This window comes from Polypterus senegalus, chromosome 15 (genome assembly GCF_016835505.1).
Source record: "Polypterus senegalus isolate Bchr_013 chromosome 15, ASM1683550v1, whole genome shotgun sequence".
NCBI classification, from domain to species: Eukaryota; Metazoa; Chordata; class Cladistia; order Polypteriformes; family Polypteridae; genus Polypterus; species Polypterus senegalus.
The window spans coordinates 113,654,712-113,679,844 of record NC_053168.1 but is presented as its reverse complement, the minus strand read 5'-3'; the positions used below and the strand labels follow the sequence as shown (position 1 = coordinate 113,679,844).

The following is a 25,133-nucleotide window of genomic DNA, read 5'->3' as shown; positions in this document are numbered from 1 at the left end:
CTGCCACTGAAAAAGAGATCAAGAGATACTTGATGATACCAGAGGTGGTCAGTGATGTAAATCCACTTTGAGTGGTGGAAATGTTGTAACATGTAACCATTAACCCTAACCTTAACTTCTGCTCTGAAGTCAGATGCTGTGAACAGACTGGTGTTTCTGTCACACAACTTGAAGTTTTCCTCAGTAGATTTTAACAATTGTTTTATTTTTTTCTGATATCTTTGTGCAATATTGGACAGAACTTGTTTACAAATGCTATATTTTTTTTCTTTCCTGTGCAGTATTTGACAGAATTCTGTTTTTTTTTTACACAATAGTACAGTAGGTTAGATTGTTTGCACTAGGGAGCCTCATGAACCCTCTAATGCCAATAATGTACCAGAGAGACGAGCCAGTGGATGAGGACACAACACACAAAGCAAAGAGGTAGGCGCAATAGTGCTAGTGCTTTTATTAAAAAAAACAGCCAAAAACAAACAGTGCAGTACAAATCTGCAATAAATAAATAATCCATAAAAATAAGTTTTTGTTTATATTTGCACTGTTTGATCTCAGTAATACTTTGGTAATTTTAATGTTTTTGTGTTATTTTAAGTCACATCGAAGTAAATAAATAAGACATGATTTGGCACCCCTCCATTTCCCCTAATATCAATCAATTCCTGAAAGCTGCCGAATTGAAAAGAGGAGGTACAATGCCAGGTCCTTTGCCTTATCAATGCTGGGGCATTACAACAATGATAGTAGAATCTTTAGCAAACCCAAAGGTGAAATTTGAGTGTCAAGGTTCAAATCATGATGGAATGGGCAGTTAAGAAAATCGAGGTGGACTATGAATTGCTGGCAGAATTCACAAACTGCAGTCTTCAGGACAAAAAAAAAAACCCAACTATATATACACACACATTTTTTATATATACAGTATATACTGTGTACATATAAAATCCAGTTTCAGAGACTGCTGCCAATTCCCAGATCACAATTATTTTAGACACTGAGTTATAGTCATTGATTTTTTTTTTCTCTCTAAGTAAGTAATGGCTACAACAGCGGAAACAGTATTCTCTGTTCACATGTTACAACAATAAACAAAATGGAATTACTGTAAACTGACAAGGAGTTAGCGTGTGCTGTTGTTAGCTTATCAAAGCACCAATGTCAACCAATATGAACACTATTGGGCAACATTCACTAAAGCACATCACCAAAATGGAGTAGAAATATATCTGTAAAGACATCATGCTAGTAGTCCATGCAGTGGCTGAGAACACGGCAAGCAAAGCTGCCTGGGCCTGTGGCTTTAATGTTAGATGTGAACATATGCTTGAGACTCTTACTCTTATATTCAGAAGTACTTGTTGGTCTCAAGAAACCCCCTGAAAATATATTGTAAACAATAACCTAATAATACATACTGTTAAGCATAATTGAGGATCACCATGCAACATATTAGATGCCTCTTGTTTTAAAGGTCTTGTGATAGCCACACAGGCATGTGTACTTATATCTGGTATTCTTTTCTTAAAATGAACATGCTCCTTTACTTTAAAGTTGGCATTTCTAATATATCTTGCCATTGAGATGACCATCAATAAAAAGTAAAGATAGATTATTATTATTATACACTTAGCTGCACACCTTGGTAAAGCAGCAGCTTCTCTTTCTATTAAACTTTATCCATGTGGGAGATTTACATTGATGGGGTATTTGGACAGCACCTGTTTATTCACTCATTTTTACTTGATAACATGTTCATACAATATGTCCCTGCCTGTGCAACTACCAAACTGCAAAAAGCGACACCCATACAAGCCTCTGTTCTTTTACAAAGGCAGGATTAAAGAAGGAGAGTTTCTTTAAATAAAAAAGTACCATAAAATTCAAATGTTTTGTTAAATTTCAGTTAATCTTTAATGTCTGTAATTCATACCATCAAAAGGCAAGGAAAACAAAGCAATATGCTATCAAACTGGAAATTATGAGTTTCTATCTTTTAAATCTTAAATACAAAAAATATGTGTTAATGTAATGCTTTGTAACAAAAACCTGTTTTAATGCAGATAATATTTATATAAAGTTATTATGATATATGATATGATTTTGTTTAATCCTTTTTTGATATTTCCAGGAGAATATTGAAAAATGTGCAAAAAAAGGTAATGCCAAGTTTAATTCTACATAGAATTTTACCATCACCATATAAAGCACAATACAAAGTAACAGAAGGTAATGGTATACATTTCAATTTACATCAAAAGATAAATTAATGATAAATATTGGTACTCTGAAGGACAGCCTGAAAATGTTCTGGCATTAAATGAATTAAAAGCACAAGTTTTTTAAACTTATTAACCTTTGCAACCTAAAAGATTTAAGCTTTTTCTTCAACTCAAAAATGAAATGAAATACTATTAAACAAAAAAAAATATGGTTATTAAAAAATGCTTAGGTGAACAGATACTGTCACAAACATTAAAAGCACAGCAAATGAAAAATAAAACAACTAGATCTGGTCTTACAATAATACTCTGAAGCAGATATTTCACTTTATATCTATAATTTAAATAAAACCTAGTTTTTCTGTAGTTAAGATTTCTAAAAAAATGTATTAGCATACCCAAAGAAGTGTGCTTCAAAAAAAAAAAAAAAATGATTTAAAAATACCACACAGTTTTCCCCCTTTACTGAATAATACACATTCAGTTTATTTTTTCAAATTATTCTTCACAGCCAGGTGTCATCTCTTAAGTACTGCTTGCAGAAATGAGTACTGTCGCTATCACTGGAAGACACAAAGTGGTGGGTGGTAACTAAAATATCTCAGAAGCTCCTCCTTTGGCTTGCCTAATGTTAAATGCCAACAGTGTTTCAACTGAAGCAAGCTGAGCAGACACATTTAGTTTCAGCTGGAGATTTCAACTCCTGCTATCAGCATTATCAGGCCACAGATCTTTTGAGCTCAATACAGACTTTTTATTGATGTCAAAAGCTGTGAAAATACAGATGAGTAAAAGGAACAACTTCTAACACGGAAACAAATTTCTGCCCAGAATCACTGTGCTGTATAAATTATATACAAATACATAGCATAAATCTTGACTATAAGTGCCGCTCTGAAATACTGAAAAAGGTGAGAATGAGGAATCCAGTTTTGCATAATCAGTGCAACCATTCTCTTTCAGGTTGTCAGAGTTGTTATTAGGTGGAACAGTTTACTGAAAATTAATCTCTAATAATAATTACTGCACATTGATTGACATATTCTTTGTAGATGAACTGGTTGGTCCACTAGGAAAAAAGCAATGAATACGCAGTGGATAATTGGTGAAGGGGGTGGTAAGTTGTAAAGAGTTTTAAAGGTTTCAAAGGATACACAGACTTAAAAGTTTCAAAAACAGATGGTGAAGCACAGAAAACATATTACAGTAATAAAGTTTAAAAACTGAATACTGTACCCAACAAGGAAAAAAAAAATCTAAAATAACATAATTCCTTTCAATGTACTAGTTAGTGCTAGGGTGTTGTACCAAGTTAGCCTTTATGGATGTAATGAGAAGTCAAGACAGGCAAGATGATGATTACATGAAGAAGAGTCCAAAGTTGTCTCAAAAGCTTTCATATTGTAATCTTTTTAGTCAGCCAATAAAAGGTGTCATTTTGCTTGACTTTTCATTGTCAATGTACTAAAAGTTATTTAGGCTTAAAGAATGTTACAGGCACTATCTTTCATTAACACTCAAAAATCAACTACAGATACAGTAATAGAAATTTATAATAAATCCATTTATAGCTTGAATATTACAAAAGAAAGTACAATCACTACAGATAAAATAAAATAAATAAAAATGCATTAAATAAACAGGAATCAAACACATTTTTTTAACTAGTTACACCATGTAGAACCACTTAACGTTAAGTTGTGATTTGCCTGTGCTGCTTTAACACAGAAAACATATGCAAAGACATAAATATATCAAGGTACCTCATTATAACAAAGTTCAAACATTACTGATGGTAATGCTGTCAAACTACTTATAAGCAATGCTTTCTGAAGATGGTTGGAATGAAACTACATCATATTAGTAAAAGCTGATGCTATTAAAGGCTCAATGTGAGAGGATGGAATGAGTTTGCATCCTTGAATGCGAATGTGATTGTACTGCTGTGGAGAGAACGTGACTGCGCCATTAAGGATGACTCAAGACTGTATGAACAGAGATGACTCAGGATTGCATCATTATGGAAGAGGTTGTAAAGCTAATGACATGTTCCATTATGCTACTCTGAGTGAGTCTCTTAATTTACTAGTATCAGCACTGTATAAAACAGGAAAATAATGCCTTTGTAGCTTGTCTCATCTTCATCTTCTTAATTTTAATTAACTAAATCTGCTTAAAATTAATTTAAAGCAAATATGTTTAGTTTTAAAAATACATACTAACTCCAAAATTATAGTAGAAAATAAATATGTTGCAATTGAACACCTGTCAAACATACATGTATACAGTACTTCATTTGACCAAAGGAAAGCAACAGGTGCTCTCCTGGCAAAATAATCTAGTTAAACAAAGTCAGGATTTGAGCAACAGACAGCAGAAGGAGGATACAATAATACCAGAATACTTCAGAGATACATGTTTCCAGCTTCTACTTGATCACACAAAACAGCTTTATCTAAAAGTTTGAAATAAACTACATTAACAGTCACATTAGTTTATTTCTTGTAAAGTCAAATACATTTTTATATGTTAATTAACAAATATCTATATTTTACATTATGAATATTAAAAATAACTTGTCTTTAACTAATTTAATTGTTTTATAAAAGAAAGGCTCACAAATTTATTCTATGAGTACGGCAGAGATTAATAGGCATCAAAGCACTATGAAACTGACTATTGTAACTGGAAGATAAAAAAACAACTGCTGATCATTAATTGCAATGAAAGGCCTCGCCCGAGTAAGAACAATATCAAAAGGAGAATAGCCATAAGTCAGTAACTAAAAGATTACCATCACTAAACTAGATGCAAAACAATTAATGAAGGTGGAAGGATAACTGCCATAAGTCAATAACCTAAATGACTTGCAGATAGAAAGGCAGATACTTTATTAATCCCAAGGGGAAATTCACATACTCCAGCAGCAGCATACTGATAAAGAACAGTATTAAATTAAAGAGTGATAAACAATGAAGGCATAACAGACAGACAATAACTTTGTATAATGTTAACGTTTACCCCCTGGGTGGAATTGAAGAGTCGCATAGTGTGGGGTAGGAACGTATTCCTCAGTCTGTCAGTGGAGGAGGACAGTGACAGAAGTCTGTCGCTGAAGCTGCTCCTCTGTCTGGAGATGATCCTGTTGAGTGGATGCAGTGGATTTTCCATTATTGACAGTAGCCTGCTCAGTGCCCATCACTCTGCCATGGATGTCAAACTGTCCAGCTCCATGCCTACAATAGAGACTGCCTACCGCACCAGTTTGTCCAGGCATGAGGCATCCCTCTTCTTTATGCTGCCTTCCCAGCATATCACCGCGTAGAAGAGGACACTCGCCACAACCGTCTGATGGAACATCTGCACCATCTTATTACAGATGTTGAAGGACACCAGCCTTTTAAGGAAGTATAGTTGGCTCTGTCCTTTCTTACACAGAGCATCAGTATTGGCAGTACAGTCCAATTTATCATCCAGCTGCACTCCCAGGTATTTATAGGTCTGCACCCTCTGCACACAGTCACCTCTGATGATCACGGGGTCCATGAGGGGCCTGGTCCTCCTAAACTCCACCACACCAAGTATTGACAATACAGCTACTATAGCATATCAAACTGACAAATTCAAAACCCTCCTCTTAACGCATGGCCTCCAGATGTACCAATCTGACTGTTATGAAAAGAATTACATTATCGAGTACTATGAAGATCTTAAATATCCACCTAAGATCACAAACCTAGGATGTTGCAGTTCATTTTATCAGCACACAGGACAGACTTAGTTACTCTAACTAAGAAGGTATATTGCCACACATAATGAAGTTGCCTCCTTGACCAAAGCAAAGCTCTTCTTGTCTGGTTCCTTAGTTTTGCTGGATGGTCAACTCTAGGGAGACTCCTGATGGTTCCAAACATCTTCCATTTCACAATTATTGAGGCCACTGTGCTCCTGGGAACAATAAAAGGTTTAGAAATTGGTTTATATCCTTGCCCTAATATATGGCTCACCAAAATTTGATTGTGGAGGTCTACAGAGAGTCCCTTGGACTTCTTGCCTTAATTTTTGTAGGACCTTATATACACAGGTGTTTTACTAAACTATGTCTAATTAATTCAATTTGTCATAGTTGGACTCCAATCAAGTAGTAGATATATCCCAAGAAGAATTAAAGAAAATAGGATGCACCTGACCACAATTTGGAGCGCCACAGCAAAGAATTAAAATAACCATATGCATGAGAGATTTCAGTTTATGACTTTTAATAAATTAGTAAACCTGTTTTCACTTTGTTTTTATGGGTTATTGAGTGTAGATTGACAGACAAAAATGGCAAATTTATCCATTTAAAATTATATCTACAACAGAATAGTGTGCAGTAAGTGAAAGGGCCTGAATACTTTCTCAACCCACTGTATTTTGTCTTTAAATGTTAGTGTACATTTCCAGTTAGCAATAATAATTCATTACAATTATATAGCGCTTTTCTCAGTACTCAAAGCGCTATCCACACAGGGAGGAACCGGGAAGCGAACCCACAATCTTCCACAGTCTCCTTACTACAAAGCAGCAGCGCTACCACTGCGCCACCTGTGAGGACGTGCCACCTGTGAGGACGCAGTTCAAAACAAAATTACAGTTGCAGAGTTATTCAGCTAAAAATTCTTCAGGATTTATTAATGCAAACAAAAACACCACACTTCAATCGGCTGGGCCCATCAAATTAAACACGAAGTAGAAACTATTTTTTATGGCGACGCTTTACATAGTTTTTTTTTTTTTTGTTTTATTGTGTTTGTGTGCATTTGTCAAATTTTCCCTGCTTTGCTCTGCCACCTCAGCATTAAACTACTACAGTATTTAATCATACGAAGCAAACAACACTTTTGAAGCACCTGGAAAAAAAAAATAGTCACACCCTGAGCTGTCCAAGTGTAGGTCATTTATACTTACAGCAATTTTTTATTTTTTTTTTTGCTGACGAGCGGGTGTGAATAATAGAGGAGTTGGTACTTTCCTTTCATGTAGGATTCCCTCATAAAGTATCCATCCATCACCGTAAGGCACCAACAAATGAACAATAAGCAAGTTCTCTCACAAAGTCTTGAGCAATCACTGGAAAGCACCGACATGAAAGACAAATGCGGATTCCCCTTGGATTTTTGGGAGTACCGCTGTGCGGTAAATAAGTCAGTTTAGTTTGTGTGTGTGTACGCATCTGCCATCAAACCATGTATTTAATTAATTATGCGACTATGTGTTTACAATTCAATACATGTGCAAGCACTTTAATACAGCTACACTGAAATCATTTTTTTTCTAAAAGACCCCTTATTTACAGTCAAGTAACACACTACACTGGTCCTTCCATTTTCATTGCTATGTCCACCATGTATATGAAAACTTTGCAAGTAAGCTGCCGTCCACCACTGCATTCTTCACTTGCAACTAAAGTCTCTGTCCTGTGTCACTTTGCCTGTTCTTCTCTCACTATGTCAAATAGTCAAATTCATGCTGGTTGTGTACTTCACATTCAACAATGTGTGAAAAACATTATGATGCCACTCTTTTTTAAATAACAGCACCAACAGTTTTCTGATTTTTTTTCTTCTTCACATGCAGTGAAACAATGAGTAATTATAAGTACAGTATGACATTTTTTCACTGTTAACTATTCATATTTGGGAAGCAATGTTCAGTAAAAATAGTGGTAGGAGAGGGTTTGTCAATGTAAAAAAAAAGTAGAGAGACAGCAATTCACACCTGGGTACCAACATTCAATGGCGTTGCATATTTGTATCTTAAGCGTCTTGAGCATGGGAAGGTGCTACATAAATAAAAATGTATTATTATTATTATTATTATTATTATTAATTAAAAGAAACATATCAATTACATTTTCTGAATAGAATTTCAGAATTGCAACAACATGAGCATTTGAACTACAGCAATTAAGGAAAAATCAAGAAAGGACATGAGTGTGACATGCACATTGATGAATTAATTAAAGATTTAAAAACACAATGCCAATAGGTGATGGCCATGGCACTTAGAGTGTTAATTCATACTTCCTTCTATAAAATGTGTTGGACCAGTGGTTGACAAATTAACACTCCATCATAAAGAAGGTTATTAAAATGCATACATATTGAAATATTTGCAATCAATCTCCCTTGCATTAGCAGAGATAACAGTTTATCTTAAAAACCTTAGAAACATGTCAATGCATGACTAGGCTGAAAAAAATCAATCTTCCTTAGCCTAATGTACAATAAGATAACACCTATTTTCCTTATCCAGTTGACAAGTAAACATTTCACATCAATTTCAAACTGATCCTACAGAACACAATATAAACAGAAGCCAATTACCTAATGCCATTTAAAATGACTAAATATGAACATTTTGTATCACTGTCCAGAGTGGACAAAGTAAAACATATGCAAAATAATATAATAAGCTTATTTCTTACAGTTCCTCAAATGAAAAGAATAGGTCCAAGTTTTGTTTTTGTTTTTTTTAATTATTTATTTATTCACATTTGCACAACACAAAATGTGCCTTCTCAGCTGCATCCAAGAACGAAAATACATTAAAAAAATATAAAAACAAACAGGTTAAAAGTTATACAAAAGTTCTGAAATATTTACATCACTTGATGGGGGGGGAAAAAAAAAAAGAAGTATTTTGTTAACTTCTTCTAAGAAGTTGACAGTATGTTTTGCCTAAAACAGTTACACAATACATATGAAATACTCTATACTCCTAAAATTTTTATGTTCAATATTTCTTATTAAAAAACCATATGGCACTAGGAAGAAAGGAATTTCTAGAGCAGTTTACGTGGCTCTTTAAAACAACTAGTCGGGAAACTTCTGTATGTTACTGTGCGTCTGTCATCAGGTAAGATAATTTCCAGTTTTTTCAATATTGCCCTCTGTCAGACACTTACCAAATCGCCTACATTAGTTCAAATAATTTTGGCTGCATGCTTGGTAACCTATTGGAGGTCTTCTAAATTTTAATTTGTCAAACCATTAGGATCAGGCAGTGAAGCAGAAAGTGATGACAGACTGCGATAAAATGACAATACGAGGTCCTTGTCAACTTTAAATAGCCCGAGTTTGTTGAGAAATGAGTGCTAACTGCATTTAGAATAAATATTTTTGTGTTAATATTCCAATGTAGAATTTTACAATTGTTTCATTTTTTCTGATATCTTTGTGCAAAAGTGGAAAGATCTTGAAGTTAGTAATGTGTTTAAAAATGTTACAGGTTTTTTTTTTTTTTGTATCTTTGTGTAATATATAACAGAACTTTTTTACATATACCATAGTTTTTTTCCTGTGCAGTATTTAACAGAACTTTGGATTTTAACACTATAGTACAGCTTCTTAGATTTTTGTTCTTGTTTGTATGCTGCACAATTCACCTTACAGCAGAGTAGTTTATGTTTATCCAGACTGTAATGTTCATACCCTGTATTTCAACTATGATTAGTATTTTATTCCCTTTTGGATTCATATCTTATATACATTAAGTAAGTGCCTGTTTAAAATACTCTCATTATAATAGTTTTGTTGGTCTTAAGGCAATTTTTTCTATAAATCCTGTAGGTCACTTTGAAATGTTTTACTTATACTTACACTGTTTGATCTCAGTATTACTTTGGTGATTTTAATGTTTTTGTGTCATTTTACTTTAGTTTCAATTAAATAAATAAGACCTTTTTTCCTTAACTGTTGTTTCCGTTAGTAACCTCATTAAAAATCTACAATTAATATCCTTTTATCAAAACCTAGCTAGATCAACAAGACTTTTACAAACACAATTTTAAAGAATGCAAAATATTGTCTAATAATCATTATTAAAGTCCCAGAAAATATTGAAATATTTTTTTGCCAATATCTCATACCCTTACTCCTCAGTATTAATATTCAGATACTATTTCTTCCTCTTCCCCCAAGACAACTAGAGGTGAGCATACAGCTTTCTGCCTCTTAAAGTCAAATACAATGTCTTTAGTCTTTATGACATTTAGATTTAATATAGTTCCCACAACACCAATTTACTGAACAGTTCACTTGGTTGAAGTAGAGGTTTTCATCCTCCCCAAAAATGTACCCTATCACTATAGTGTTACCAGCATACTGAACAATGGTCATTGTTCGGTCTCAGGTCACTAGTATAAAACACAAAGAGTAATGGAGATAGAATATACCCTTGAGTGGCTATATTTGAATGAATGACTTTTCAAAAAGTGTCATGTACTTCAGTTATTTGCAAGAAAATTTTAAAGAAACTTCCAAGTCTAAAATAAAATATATGGATTAACATTCATACTCTTCAGTCTCTCAATCAGTATATAAGGATGGATGGTACTGAACGCCAAAGAAAAATCCATAAATAGTGCTCTGACATAGGAACCAGGCGTATCAAGAAAAGAGCAGATATAATGTAAGATAATCATCAGAGCATCTTCTACACTTCTGTTGGCACAGTACAGAAACAGGTGAATATTTTAAAAGGGCAAAAGCCAATATCACATTACACATCTAGTTGTGAAGTATGCCAGTCTTGGTGACTGCATTTACTGATTTTGTCATTGGACCATGTCAGTTTAAATGACTGAAAATCGCAGAAAATACAGCAGTTAACAACAACAGTGCCGACCTTCCAGCACAGGTGTGCTTACCTATTTTGTGACAGCCAATAACATGCTGCCTGATGAAGCCGACACTGTACAAATGCTTAACAGGTATGGCGAGTTCAACCACAGTATCTCTGCTTTTATTTTGTCTTTTACCATTCTGACATGGGATGTAAAACACCATACATCAGGCAGACACGCTTCTCTTCGGTTTGGGAGGTCTAAAACACCCACTTTAATTATTCCTTGTCTTATATGAACTGTATTTCCAGATACTGTAAGCATTTATTGGTTGTTAACTCTGATGCATATGCATAGCCCATCCCTATGATTAAATACAGAATTAAATGTCAAGAGAGCAGTGGACTAGTTGGAAAAGCTGTGAAATGTTACATGGCCTTTATTTTCTGTCACTAAAATGTTTTTACTAAATATGTAAAGCATTTCATTGGAATGGAAGTGACCACCACAGGCCTATAGTTATTCAAGCTACACAGATTAGAAACTTTGGCAAACAGGGATAACGATTGACTGTTTCCAAAGCACAAGTACAATACCACAGCTCAAGGTAAAAAGTAAATGAAAACTGGAGAGAACTGCTTGCTATTTTGAAATGCTATCTGGACCCACTACCTGGTTGTCCTTAACCTGATACAAAGTTTGATCTCCTTCCGTTATGCTGACCTCCATCCCAGCAATATTTCTGGTATTTTTACAAAACATGCCCTGTACTTGTATGAAATCAATGGTTGCAAATATTGTTAAAAAAAAAAAAAGTTATTTAGTTTGTCAGCTAAGAGCTTGTTGTCCTTGTCTATCAGAAAGGTCACACCATTTTTATTTTGAACCCAATCCTTTGAATTTTCAGGCTTTTCCAAATCTCTAGATTTTCGCCTCATAAAACATTTTACTTTGTTGAATTGACTTGTTAATCCTTTGCTGTTAAACCCACTTTTCATCTACCTCTTTTTTCAGAACAGCATGCTGTTTTTCCAAAAGAAGTGTTTTTATGTGTTTGGCAATTCATGGCTTACTATTTGGGTATTCTTTGACAGTTCTTTCCTTAATGAGCAAAGATCCACAAAATTTCATATATCTACTGACTGTATAAATGGCCTCATCTAGTGTCTGAGTGGATATCAGCACACCCCAATCAGTACCGGGGGCACACTCCTGTAATTCTGCTACGTATGGCTGGTTTCAGTTTCAGTTTCTGCTTGTATTGTAGTCATTAAACAACAATGTGGCCTGAGGCACCTACGGCTGCTCTGTGATGAGATATGTAGGCACCAGAGAGGTTTCCATAAGAAATTTCCCTTGTAGCATTGACATACACATATTGATGATACTGTGGCAATACAGATTCCAGTTTACATACAGTAAAGTGAAAATGAGTGAAATTACTCATCATGAATCTGAAGGAGCCAGATAATGTTGTTTCCAGTTTCAAAAATTGTCTTAGTGGCGGCTCACACACCTGCATGCAGAGGTACATAAACTAATGGAACAATGATTTCTATAAATTCATGGCACAGATATGGGCAAAGTCCAACAGTGAGTAGTTTAAAAAAATGAATAATAATGAACAAATTCAATGAATGATACCATGTTTAACCGACCATTAGTCTGAAAACAATTACTTGCATTTTTAGACATAGGACTGAAAAATGAACCGGTGATGAGAAAATTTACATTATGGGTACTCTCAAAAACCAGTGTCTATAAATTTCTAGCTATACAGTAACAAGCTTGAGCTCCTTGTACACGAAAAATAACAGCTGAAACAGCATTTGTGAAATTTCACATCCCATAAAAAGTATTTAAATTAAAAAGGAGCAGGAACAAATGGTATTTTTCCTTCCCATTTAGCATGAATTTTCAATTTTTCAATATACTCTCACTTAACAAGGCCAACATGTGAAAGAAAAAAATGCCTGCTTATAGGATCTCTGCATTTCTTTTTTTATGAGATCAGGGTCTGTTCATTTTTACGTAATAGTACTTCCCAATTGTACATGGGATAGAAAGATTTGATTAAAATTTTAAACTCATGTGGTTTCTATTATTTATCACTGAACAGAAAAAAATCAATGTGCCTTCATTGTCTGTGCTAGTATCAAGCCTTAAAGTTTCCTGTGTTTTGCTTAAAGCATGCAAAGTCTTTCACAATAAAGAAATTACTATTTTACCTATCAATTTATTACTTTTCCTACGATTACAGAAGCACTTAGTGGGTGTTAGTTTTTGCCTATGTACAGCAATTTCTACATAATTATTACACCAGAAAAAAGTTACATCACTCTCTAGGCAAAGGATGATTGCTGGATGCTGGATTTGTGTTTATCCAGTCAGAGATGTTACCAACATTACTATTTGTTTAGGTTGCGTATCAGTCAATGCCTTCATAATAATAAGGATAAGATTGGGTTCACATCTTAATGTTATTAAAATCAGTGCAGATTTTTTTTCATCTATTCTTTTTCTTGAATTGTTTCACTTGATGAAATCCTTACAAAAGTATTCAGTCTGCAAACATGATGCATGCATCTCTATTTGGGAAGAATACAGTCATCTTAGTTTCATTTAGCTAATTTTGGGATATAGTATTTTCAGTGTAAGGTGAGCAGTATGAAAAGTAGCATGTTAGCCAGAAAAACAAAAATTCAAAAACTAGCTACTGATGAAGAGACTGGTTACAATGAAAACATGAACTCACTGTGGTGCTCTCTAGAACTAATGCAAGTAGACAGGGATTACAGGGTTGCAGCGAACTGCTTTGTATTATGGAAACCTCATGTACTAGGCAGAAAACATCATGGGTGACACTAAAATGTATGTCACATTTACACTTACAAAGAAACTTAACATTCTTACTGGTGACACAGTGGTGATAATCATAATAAAATGTAAACCAGAAGATAGATGTATATAATACCGGTCTAACTGCAGTAATGACGGTGTTTATTTAGTGCTGTGTCCCTTTAGCTTTGCACAGGCAATAACAATTATTAAAAAAAAAAAAAGTTGAAAATATTTTTTTCCTAGTCTTGAGACATTTTATGTATATTTCCCCTTTAAAATGTACTTTTTTAAAATCGGTCATCTTTCAATGGATGTGATCATACTATTTAACTCTTACAAGGGAATCTTCTTCACATCACTACATTGTAACTGTGATTACTGATAAAAAAGGGAAACAAAACAAACAAATACATCTTTATGAACTAATCCTAAACCAGTTTTAAACCTAACAATTTCTGAAAATGCAGTTGTGGTCCATGGCTGGCCTTTCATCCCAGCCAATACTCCCAGGCCGCCAGAGGGAGCCATCCCTACGACATGGAGATGCTTCAGATTCCAGCAGGGCATCATGGACTATGGAGTTTTCCTGTAAAGCCCTGCTGGATAACATCGTGACCACAATGGGTCGCTCCAGGGATTTGCCCTATGCCCCGTACTTCCGGGGTTAAAAAAGGACTTTTATGTGACCCAGAAGTGATAAGGAATTATGGACTGAAGGATGAGAAACACTTCCGGGTCAGGAACTATATAAGAACTTTGGGAACTCCCAGATGACGAGCTGAGCTGGGAGGAAGGGTGGCTAAGTGTCTGGGAGTTGGAGGATTGGTTTATTGATTATTGTTTATTAATAAGTAGTGTGCAGTAGAGGGTGCTTAGTGCACATAATTATTGTAATAAAAAGAAGTATTGGACTTTTACCTGGTTGTTTGGCGTGGTACCTGAGGGTTCAAGGGAGCAATAGCGCCCCCTACTGTCACACAGTATATAATCACACTTTCATTAAATGTTAAAATGAAAAGCTGTGGACTGTTTTGTTTTCATCGGGTAGTTTAAATGAGTATGTAAAGTACAGGATTTTAAACTCAGTTCACTGCATTACTTCCAGCTCTCACTCTACCTGTATGTGTGAACCTCAAAATGTCATCCTAGTTACTAGTATAAATAAAGGTTACCTGAATCTACTAATTATCAATGGCAGCACAGCAATTCTTCAATACCATGTATAGTTCAATACATTAGATGGACAAATTATAAAAAGAGCCTCATCTAATTTGGGAAATGTGGCAGATAGAAAGATTTTTATTTTTTTTATATTTTTTAATTTCTTGATCTTTGCAAATATACTATTTTTTGAGTAATGAATAAATACCAATTCTGGGTCTGCATATTGTGGTGTTCAACACTCTTGAACTTAATGTACATGAGTGCCACTTTAACTTATTAAATCTCTAAAAACAAAGCACTTAATACTTTCTTTCATTCATTAGGCTTATTAGAGACTTAGTTGCCCATCCTACAAGACAGATGAAGGTCAATTGATAAACTTAATATCTATTCAATAAGTTAATAAAAAAAACAAACAAACTGATGCATCATTAACTATCCTACAAGGAAAAATCATAACTTACCTATCAATCAATAACTAAACACTTTATTGATCCCAAGAGGTAGCTGCAATGTTACAGCAGCTTACAAACACAAATTACACTGAAAATATTGTATTATACTGATTTCCTTCTTATCATTTGCATTCTGTGCACAAGTTAAGAAAGCTGATAATGTACACATGATGAAAAGCTTAGCCATCATTTTACGTCAATTTAAATAACAAACATTTTAAACATATCAAGATAATCAACTAATTTGATGCAATTTTCATCTAACTGAATATTAGCCGTTTTAAATGAAGAATAGTCAAAATTCATCAAATTATACACAGTATTCCACATTCTTACCTGAACAGTTCGCCTGGCATTGATATGCTCTTGATGCAGTTTTTCCCACTGTTTGAAGCGCTGGTACTGTTGACACAAAAAAGGGACAAAAATTGTACATTAAATACATATACTTGGTTGACACTTTTTGTACATCATATACTAAAAAACAGGAACTTCATCTATGAAGTTTTAAAATACAAGTCAAAGTTTCCTTGAGTTGTTTGTATCAACTCTATTACATTTCATTGACTATGTTTAAGATTGTAATACTGATTTGCAATTTTCCTATGATTTTGCAGTTAAGAAAACAAATATTAATTTTGCAGCTGTAGACATGTGGATTGATTGCACTAATGACAGTATAAAAAAGGTACTAATGGATCTTCTTTCTGTTACTATGAACATTAGTCATGTTAAATAACGGATAGCAACAACTTTTAAAACCCAATGTCCCACTATACCTACAAACTGAATGTGAAACTTATGAAGTACTCGTAGTTCTGAAGCTGAAAAGTTTAAATGTCTTTTAAAAGCAAATTATGGCACTGGTAGAATATTTCTATTCTTTATTTTCTGTCTACGTAAGTTGCCAATTACATGTCATTCTTCCGTGTATTTGACATGGTAAAAAAGAACTTAGAAGTTATAATACTTTTAGGTCAAATTTGATCATTGTGATTAATCAATAATATTACTTTATCTCTTGCAACTATCATGCCAAAGTTGGGTTGAACCTAGTATTTTTTTATATGATTTAATCTATAAGATTGGCCACAAAGGTTATTTTATTCAGAGTAAGCATCAATTCCAAATACAACATGCTGGCATTTTTAAATTTGCTACTCTAGACTCCAGACCTACATTAATGTTGCTTTCATAATATCGGGCAGAGGCCCTTGATTCCTAAATCCTAATAAGGAAACAGGATAGATAGATTTTGATGATAAAACCATAGTGGCACTTATACTCAAATGTAAATTACAGTTACAGTGAAGTGTTACATTGTTTATTCCACTAAAATTATTTAGGACACATTTTATCATCTGTATTTTTGTTACTTTAATTTTGATCTGTAAAGAAGTTTACTATATATATGTAAATGTTGCATAGGTATGTATTTTACTTTGACCGTATTATATTTTTAGACCTATGCAAGCATTTTGTGCCTGTATTTAGTGAACACAGTTCTATTATAATAAAGTGAAATGAATTGAATTAACAACTGAAAAATGACTGATAATAAATGTAAAATTCCTGGAAGACATTTTCACTGAGATACATTACACATGCCACAACAATTGTATCTTTGGGTTTCATGCAAAATATTTTGTTTAGTGCTAAGTGCTAATTTTAACATATCCTTCTACAATAGATGGAGTGCCAACAAGCACTGCTAAATTTATCAAAATAAAAATTTTGAAGGCAATCCGCAAGGTATAGGCCTTATAAATAATCTGAATGTACTAGCAAACTACTGAATATGATTTCACAACAATATTAAAGGGAAACAAAAATACTTGGGTACAGGTAACAAAAGACATTGTAGGCAGATGTTCCGCAAAGCTAAACATCTACATACTACACTATAAGGCACATGCAGAATTGATTTCAATTAGAATAAAGAGAAAAGTTTAAGAAGTGAAATGGTAATTAATATGAATTTGAATATTTTAGAATGCCCTTGAATTGAGATTGCATTTAAAGTCTACATCACCAAAACCTTAACCAGAAATAGCAGATACAATAGGAATGAACAGAAAAAAACAACCACCTAAGACAACCATTAGGATTCAATGTATCATTGGCATAGGTCTCCAATTACATATCTGTATACAGTAATTGTTAACTTTCTTAAACTCTTGTACACATTTTTTTTTCATTTCTAGAGTTCGTAATTTATATTTCTCCAACGGCACAGTAGTTAATAAACAATAATTTTAAAAAGTTACACGTTGATTTACTGTACTTAATTATGCTGCACCACTAACATGGACAACACCACTGTGGACGATGGATGGATTGATATAGTTAATGAAATGTACAAATAATGCATCTTCATGTCCACAATTCGTCAGTCAAATTAAGTTAATAAAAGACAGTTGTTATTTCCATATAATAAAAATACAGAAGGATATGTCGAACATGATCTTTACCTCCTCCTAATCCCAGTATGTACTGTGGACCATTATGTGGTAATGGTCTTTTTTTCTTGGACATAAGGGTATTTCAACTGATCATATTTAATCCTATCTTTATACCACCATATCCAGGATTGTCATGTGCCCAGAAATAATTCTAATTAATATGGTATTATTATCTGTGGTGGGCTGGCGCCCTGCCCAGGGTTTTTTTTCCTGCCTTGCACCCTGTGTTAGCTGGGATTGGCTTCAGGAGATCACTGTAACCCTGTAGTTAGGATATAGCAGGTTGGATAATGGATGGATAGTACTATTATTAAGTATTTGGCTAGAACCTTTATCTAAGGAGATTTACAACATTTGAGATACAACTGGCTCCATTTCTTTTGTTTATCAGATCTTTGTGTATGTACCCTTTACTCTATTGACACCTTGTGTTGTCATTATTGTAAAGCCTTGACTGAGATAAAAGTGATTTTTTTTATTACTTTTTTTTCCCCTAACAGTTTTGGAAGTACTGTACTCCTGGTTTATTCACCAATGTAAGGTAAAACAGGTCTCATGTACTATTTTAATCTCATACTAAACCCTCCAGCCAAGGTTTTTATTTGGACAAATATTGATGACTGGAGGCTGCCTTTACATGCATTGACATCGGTAGCAGTAATATTTCTATACTAAAGTACAAATTAGTAAAGCTCAATCACCAGCTAGGATTTCAAAGCTATCAATTACAAACTTAACTCTATGTTTAAGATGTATAGTATCTTTACATACTGAGCAACCACCCAGAATTTAAGACATTTTAACTCACTGATGTAGGTAGACTATGATGTGTATGTTATTATAAGCTACACTGCAACAGGTTAGGTTAAACTGAATTTTAAATAGTTTTGCAGATCTACTTTTTCCATGCAGATTCTATGTTTTATCATTCTTGCTTTATCTTGAGCATACAGATCTGCTGTAGTCTTCAATAGTAAAATGTGAACTAAACTCCTTGAAAGACTCAAATTTATTGTGTAGTTACATTTGAATGAAATAAATTAAATGTAAAAACACCATGCACTGAAATTTTGAAGTATAACACCTAAAATCATTAAAACAATACAATGACTGTAACTGTGTTCCAGATTCTTCAGAAGCTATTATGCACTAGCATTCTTATTAGATTCGGCCTATCAAAGCACACTGCTGTGACTCCTGTAGTTCCTGCTGTCATCAACAGCAGCCTTGCAATTTTCCTTATTGTCTTAAATATCCTAACAGCTGCTGCTGCACTTTAGTTCTAAAAAAAAAAAAAATGAACATTTCACACATACACCATTTACAAACAAGTCCTACTGTATATCTACAAACAAAGGATGTCCCGTACACTGAAACTGTTGCTTCGAAGGATCAAGAAGAGACAGTTTAGGGTTGTTACAGCATGAAGTCAAGGCACCCCAATGTGCTCCCCACAGGAGAAGATTGAGGAATAACCCAGAACATGCTATGAGTATTTGATATCCTGGCTGGCAACAGCATGCCAATAGGTGCTAGATTTAGGGTACCCTGGTCTGTCCTATTTCTGCATTTGACCATTGTAATCTTCCACAGTGTAAGGAGGGATAGAAAGTAAGTCTCTGTGGCAGGATTCAGGAAAGTACTACTGCATTCCTGAACTTCAACCCATCAACCAATGGTTTACAAAGACTGAGAGGAACTTTGCACTTCAGAGAGCAATAGGTGCTCTTCCAATGCAATTCAGATGGGACAGCTCACAAGCTGCAAGCGCATTTCCGTGTGTGTAACCTTTGACAGAGTTCTCTCAGTCAGCTGTATTCTCCTATGTGCATTGCAAGCCAGCTACATTACATACCTCGACATAGTACATATGGGTTACAGCACCATTTGTCACAGTACAAGAACTTACTTATGGAGTCAACCAACCAAGTGCCGCACTGGAGCCATGAACCATAGACCTTCTGTATACAAAGAAGTAAAGGAAACTTGCATTTACGGACAGGAAAATCGCCAATCCTCTATCAGATGGGGCAGCTAAGAAGCTGTACATTTCTGCACATGCAATTTCATATTATGCTGCCTAACAATGCAAAGCTCCTTTTGAAGAAGTGTACTAAAGAGGTACATGAAAAGTATTTCAAACTGAATATTCATTGGTCATATATTCACCAAATCACATCATACAAAACAAAGCAATTTTACTCAAGGCTCACTTTGACAAATTGAAATGACTTTTATTCCGAGTACTGAATATTGTTTATTTTACTAAATATGAAATATTGTTCTTATGTCTGTGCAAAAAAAAAAAAAAAAGCACTCAATAGGGTTACCTGTGCGTAATTAGTTACTGTTAGCCACTATTAGTTAGCCAATCTGTGCCTTGAATATTGGAACTCTGTGAGCACACCGATATATTTAACTTATGGCTAATTTGTTGCCATTTGTAGTATTTTATTTGTGGTTATTGTTCCATCTGTGTCTTTTGTTATTTGAGGGGCAGTGGTTTAGCTGTACTGCCTCACAGCTCAGGTCACATTTTTGGCCACATTAATTGGTCCAGCATAGTTGGCAGACACTCAAGAATATTGCACCATTATAATCCACTCAGAATTAGGCCAGTTCCACCTTGCCCAATAACTTCAATGCATTTTGCCGAGCTTGGTGAAGTTCCTGAATACTGTAGTTCATTCATCCATCCATTTAATAACCTGCTTAAACAGCAGGAGACTATTCCCATAGCAATGTATGTAAGACAGGAACCAATCTTAGAAAGAGTGCCAGTTCATCAAAAGGTACACGCATACGTATGTGCACATCTAGACTCCCTTATATTAGGCGAAGCTAGACTTGTTGATTAAGTTAACATACACATCTTCATGATCTAAATCAAACAAACAAAATTAATATTGATAATGTTTAGATTCTTTGTAATCTACATGCTATGACTGAAATGGTTTTGCTAAAGCAAAACAGAAATTCAGATGGAATGACTAGAAGATTCCTAAAACGTTCCAAGTTTCCAATAGTCTATATAAAATATTTGTCTACCCACTCTCAGAATATGTAAGCTCCCCACAACCCACTGATTTATATGGTCATTTATGATTATGGCAAAATACCAAAAAGGTGTGACACTGGTTTTGATATACAGTAATCTATTCTGATATACCATTCCAATGACTGACATGATAGCCTGACTGCTGCCAAATGACCAGGAAAAGAAAGGGGAAAAACAGAAAGACATTTTGGCAACAGTTCATCAAATAACTTTTGTAGCCAGTTGTAAGTCTTTAATTTTTTTATTTTGGAAATTGTTCCCCATTCTTCCTTACAGATAACTTCAAGCTGTGAGATATTCTTTAGCTGTCTTGCATGTACAGCACGTTTAAGATCTATCCACAGACTTTTAACAATGTTCAAGTCTGAGGACTGTGAGAACCACCAGAAACCGTCACCTTGGATTTATTGAGGTATTTGATCGTACATTTTGAAGCATGTTTTAGATCATCATCTTGTTGTAGAAGCCTTTTTTTTCAGTTTCAGCTTTCGGACTGATATACTTCCCAAAGATATATTAATATTTAGTGGAATCCATTTTTCCTTGTACTTGCAAATGTTCCAGTGTGATTCTACCTGCCACACAACCCCAAAGTATAACAAAGCAAACTCCATACTTAACAGCAAGGTGTCTTTTTTGAAATGCCAATTCTTTTTTCTCCAAACAAACCTTCTATGGTTGTGGCCAAACACCTTGATTTTAACTTCATCTGTTCACACCATATATGTAGATAGTATTATTATTTTTTTTATACAATTTTTTTTTGTGATGAGATCACATGTACGCCTTCCTTCCAATGGCTCTTCCAAGGCAGTTATGACCATACACAGGTGCTGGTCATAAAATTAGAATATCATGACAAAGTTGATTTATTTCAGTAATTCCATTCAAAAAGTGAAACTTGTATATCAGATTCATTCATTACACACAGACTGATGTATTTCAAATGTTTATTTCTTTTAATTTTGATGATTATAACTGACAACTAATGAAAGTCCCAAATTCAGTATCTCGGAAAATTAGAATATTGTGAAAAGGTTCAATATTGAAGACACCTGGTGCCACACTCTAATCAGCTAATTAACTCAAAACACCTGCAAAAGCCTTTAAATGGTCTCTCAGTCTAGTTCTGTAGGTTACACAATCATGGGGAAGACTGCTGACTTGACAGTTGTCCAAAAGACGACCATTGACACCTTGCACAAGGAGGGCAAGACACAAAAGGTCATTGCTAAAGAGGCTGGCTGTTCACAGAGCTCTGTGTCCAAGCACATTAAGAGAGAGGCAAAGGGAAGGACAAGATGTGGTAGAAAAAAAGTGTACAAGCAATAGGGATAACCGCACCCTGGAGAGGATTGTGAAACAAAACCAATTCAAAACTGTGGGGGAGATTCACAAAGAGTGGACTGCAGCTGGAGTCAGTGCTTCAAGAACCACCATGCTCAGACGTATGTAAGACATTGGTTTCAGCTGTCGCATTCCTTGTGTCAAGCCACTCTTCAACAAGAGACAGCATCAGAAGCATCTCGCCTGTGCTAAAGACAAAAAGGACTGGACTGCTGCTGAATGGTCCAAAATTATGTTCTCTGATGAAAGTCAATTTTGCATTTCCTTTGGAAATCAAGGTTCCAGAGTCTGGAGGAAGGGAGGAGAGGCACAGAATCCACATTGCTTGAGGCCCAGTGTAAAGTTTCCACAGTCAGTGATGGTTTGGGGTGCCATGTCATCTGCTGGTGTTGGTCCATTGTGTTTTCTGAGGTCCAAGGTCAACGCAGCCATCTACCAGTAAGTTTTAGAGCACTTCATGCTTCCAGCTGTTGACGAACTTTATGGGGATGCAGATTTCATTTTCCTACAGGACCTGGCACCTACACAGAGTGCCAAAGCTACCAGTACCTGGTTTAAGGACCACGGTATCCCGGTTCTTGATTGGCCAGCAAACTCGCCTGACCTTAACCCCATAGAAAATTTATGGGGTATTGTGAAGAGGAAGATGCAATACGCCAGACCCAAAAATTCAAAAGAGCTGAAGGCCACTATCAGAGCAACATGGGCTCTCATAACACCTGAGCAGTGCCACAGACTGATCGACTCCATGCCACGCCGCATTGCTGCAGTAATCCCGGCCAAAGGTGCCCCAACTAAATATTGAGTGCTGTACATGCTCATACTTTTCATGTTCATACCTTTCAGTTGGCCAACATTTCTAAAAATCCTTTTTTTTGCATTGGTCTTAATTGATATTCTAATTTTCCAAGATACTGAATCTGGGACTTTCATTAGTTGTCAGTTATAATCATCAAAATGAAAAGAAATAAACACTTGAAATACATCAGTATGTGTGTAATGAATGAATCTAATATTCAACTTTCACTTTTTGAATGGAATTACTGAAATAAATCAACTTTTTATGATGATATTCTAATTTTATGACCAGCACCTGTAAGTAACGCTGCATAGTACAGCTAAACCTGCCTAGAGTTGGAGACTCGCATAGCAGGTTTATTTAACATTTGAACTTTAAGACAACCAGCTTCTTTCAATCAAAGTATATACTCTTAAGTAATGGGAATTTTTTTGTGAGCATACTCCAAATTTGGTATATCAATAAATCAATGGAGAACTCAAACTTACAACATGACTTACGATATTTTTTTTCATATATTGTGTTTGTGTGTGAAGCTATTTTTAATTTACTGTGTAAAATACATTGTACTTCAATTTAATATAAAATATGCCATATACATATTACTTTTATAATACTAAATGATAATGCAAATAAACTCAGATGGTACTGTCTAATTGACAAACAACATTACACAATATTTCTGCTAATGGGAAATAACTGCCTTTGCCATGTCTTTGTGGACATAGTTTAACATCTCTACAATTTTGAGGTGAGCATTGCATAAAATGCTTGCTTCTCTCAAGGTGAGCAACTGTATTGGAAAAACGTGACTAGTCAGAGGAGCCTCTTCACAAAATTTGTGAACCATTTCAGTGGTACACTCGAGAGTGAGGAATGTCAATCATAAAAAAATTTAAAGACAGTTACCAGCAGAAGCATGATTTGCAATTCACTGCACATATTCCCACAAGAACATTCCATTTACTGATAATGAGGAAGGTATTGTATGTGCTATGGGACCTGTTATTTAGCATCACTATTAAAAGTCTAATTCGGAGTATCTTTAATAAGGACAGTAGAGTTTCTATCAACGATAAATACATCAAAATAAATCAAAAACAAAACGTGCAATATTTTTATTCTATTTATGTGTACTAATAAAGCTGAATGCTTGTATGTATGTATGTTTGTCCAATTTTGAAAAACAACTTTCAAACGATTTATAAAGTTGAAATTTGGCACATAGCTGTGTAATGCTAACACCGTGATGGGAATAATCCAAAATTCGTGATCCCATAGAAATCCTGAGGGGGATTGGAATTGAATTAACCTGCTTACAAATGTGTTAGAATCTTGAAATTTGGCATGAGTATAGTGTGTGTGTGTATATATATATATATACACACACACACACACACACACACTATACTCATGCCAAATTTCATATATATATATATATATATATGCACTCCAGCCACCATTTTAAAAAAAAATAAAATAAAATAAAATAAAAAAAAAAACCCTCACACTGGTCCATTCTATCTGAACTAGCATGGTGCTGAGATGTCACCCGTTGCATGGCTGCACTCAGGTCCTAATCTGGGATCCTGAGTTGGTTTGTCATGTGATGGGTGCGGAAATGCGCTGTATTAGTTTGTGCTCCAAACCTCTCATAGTATGTATGTTTATTAATACATAATAAAGAACGCAAAATTCGCTACCAATAAGTAGTATTAGTAAGTAGACGTCAGTGTCCGCATCTCTGCACACCACGGCCTCTGCCACTAACCTACACCCAACAGGATAATCGGACTAGAATGCACTCTGTGTCATCATGTGACCGGACTGACCGGCATAAAATATACTTTCACTAAAATCGTTCTCAGCACTTCAGAGGTGGTGGGATTACAGCTGAATGCTCCCATTGGCCCTCCTACTCCCCCACCACACCTAGGCTATATAAGGGCGCCCGGTTCGCCGCATCACTCAAACAATCTTGTGCTCTTCATACGCTTGGACACTCAGAGAATACAAATCGTATTATTCACATTAGTTTAGTGTTGTCATTGGTACAATTATTTTTAGTTGGATTGTTTTTTTCATATATTTAATTTTCTGTTCTTATTTATTCTTTAACGATGGTTTAAAAATAGAAGCACAGATATTACCATTATCAAAATCTGCAATCAATTACTTGG

The 25,133-nt window shown here is 34.8% G+C and overlaps 1 protein-coding gene across 3 annotated transcripts in view; it reads right to left on the bottom strand.

The window, feature by feature from the left end:
- Positions 1–25,133, bottom strand: part of stx17 (syntaxin 17) — a 73,717-nt gene that overhangs the window by 24,925 nt on the left and 23,659 nt on the right. For all 3 annotated transcript variants that reach the window (XM_039736621.1, XM_039736622.1, XM_039736624.1), the window contains exon 3: positions 15,624–15,689. In XM_039736621.1, the coding sequence (XP_039592555.1) occupies positions 15,624–15,689 (66 nt within the window). The remainder of the gene's footprint in view (positions 1–15,623; positions 15,690–25,133) is intronic.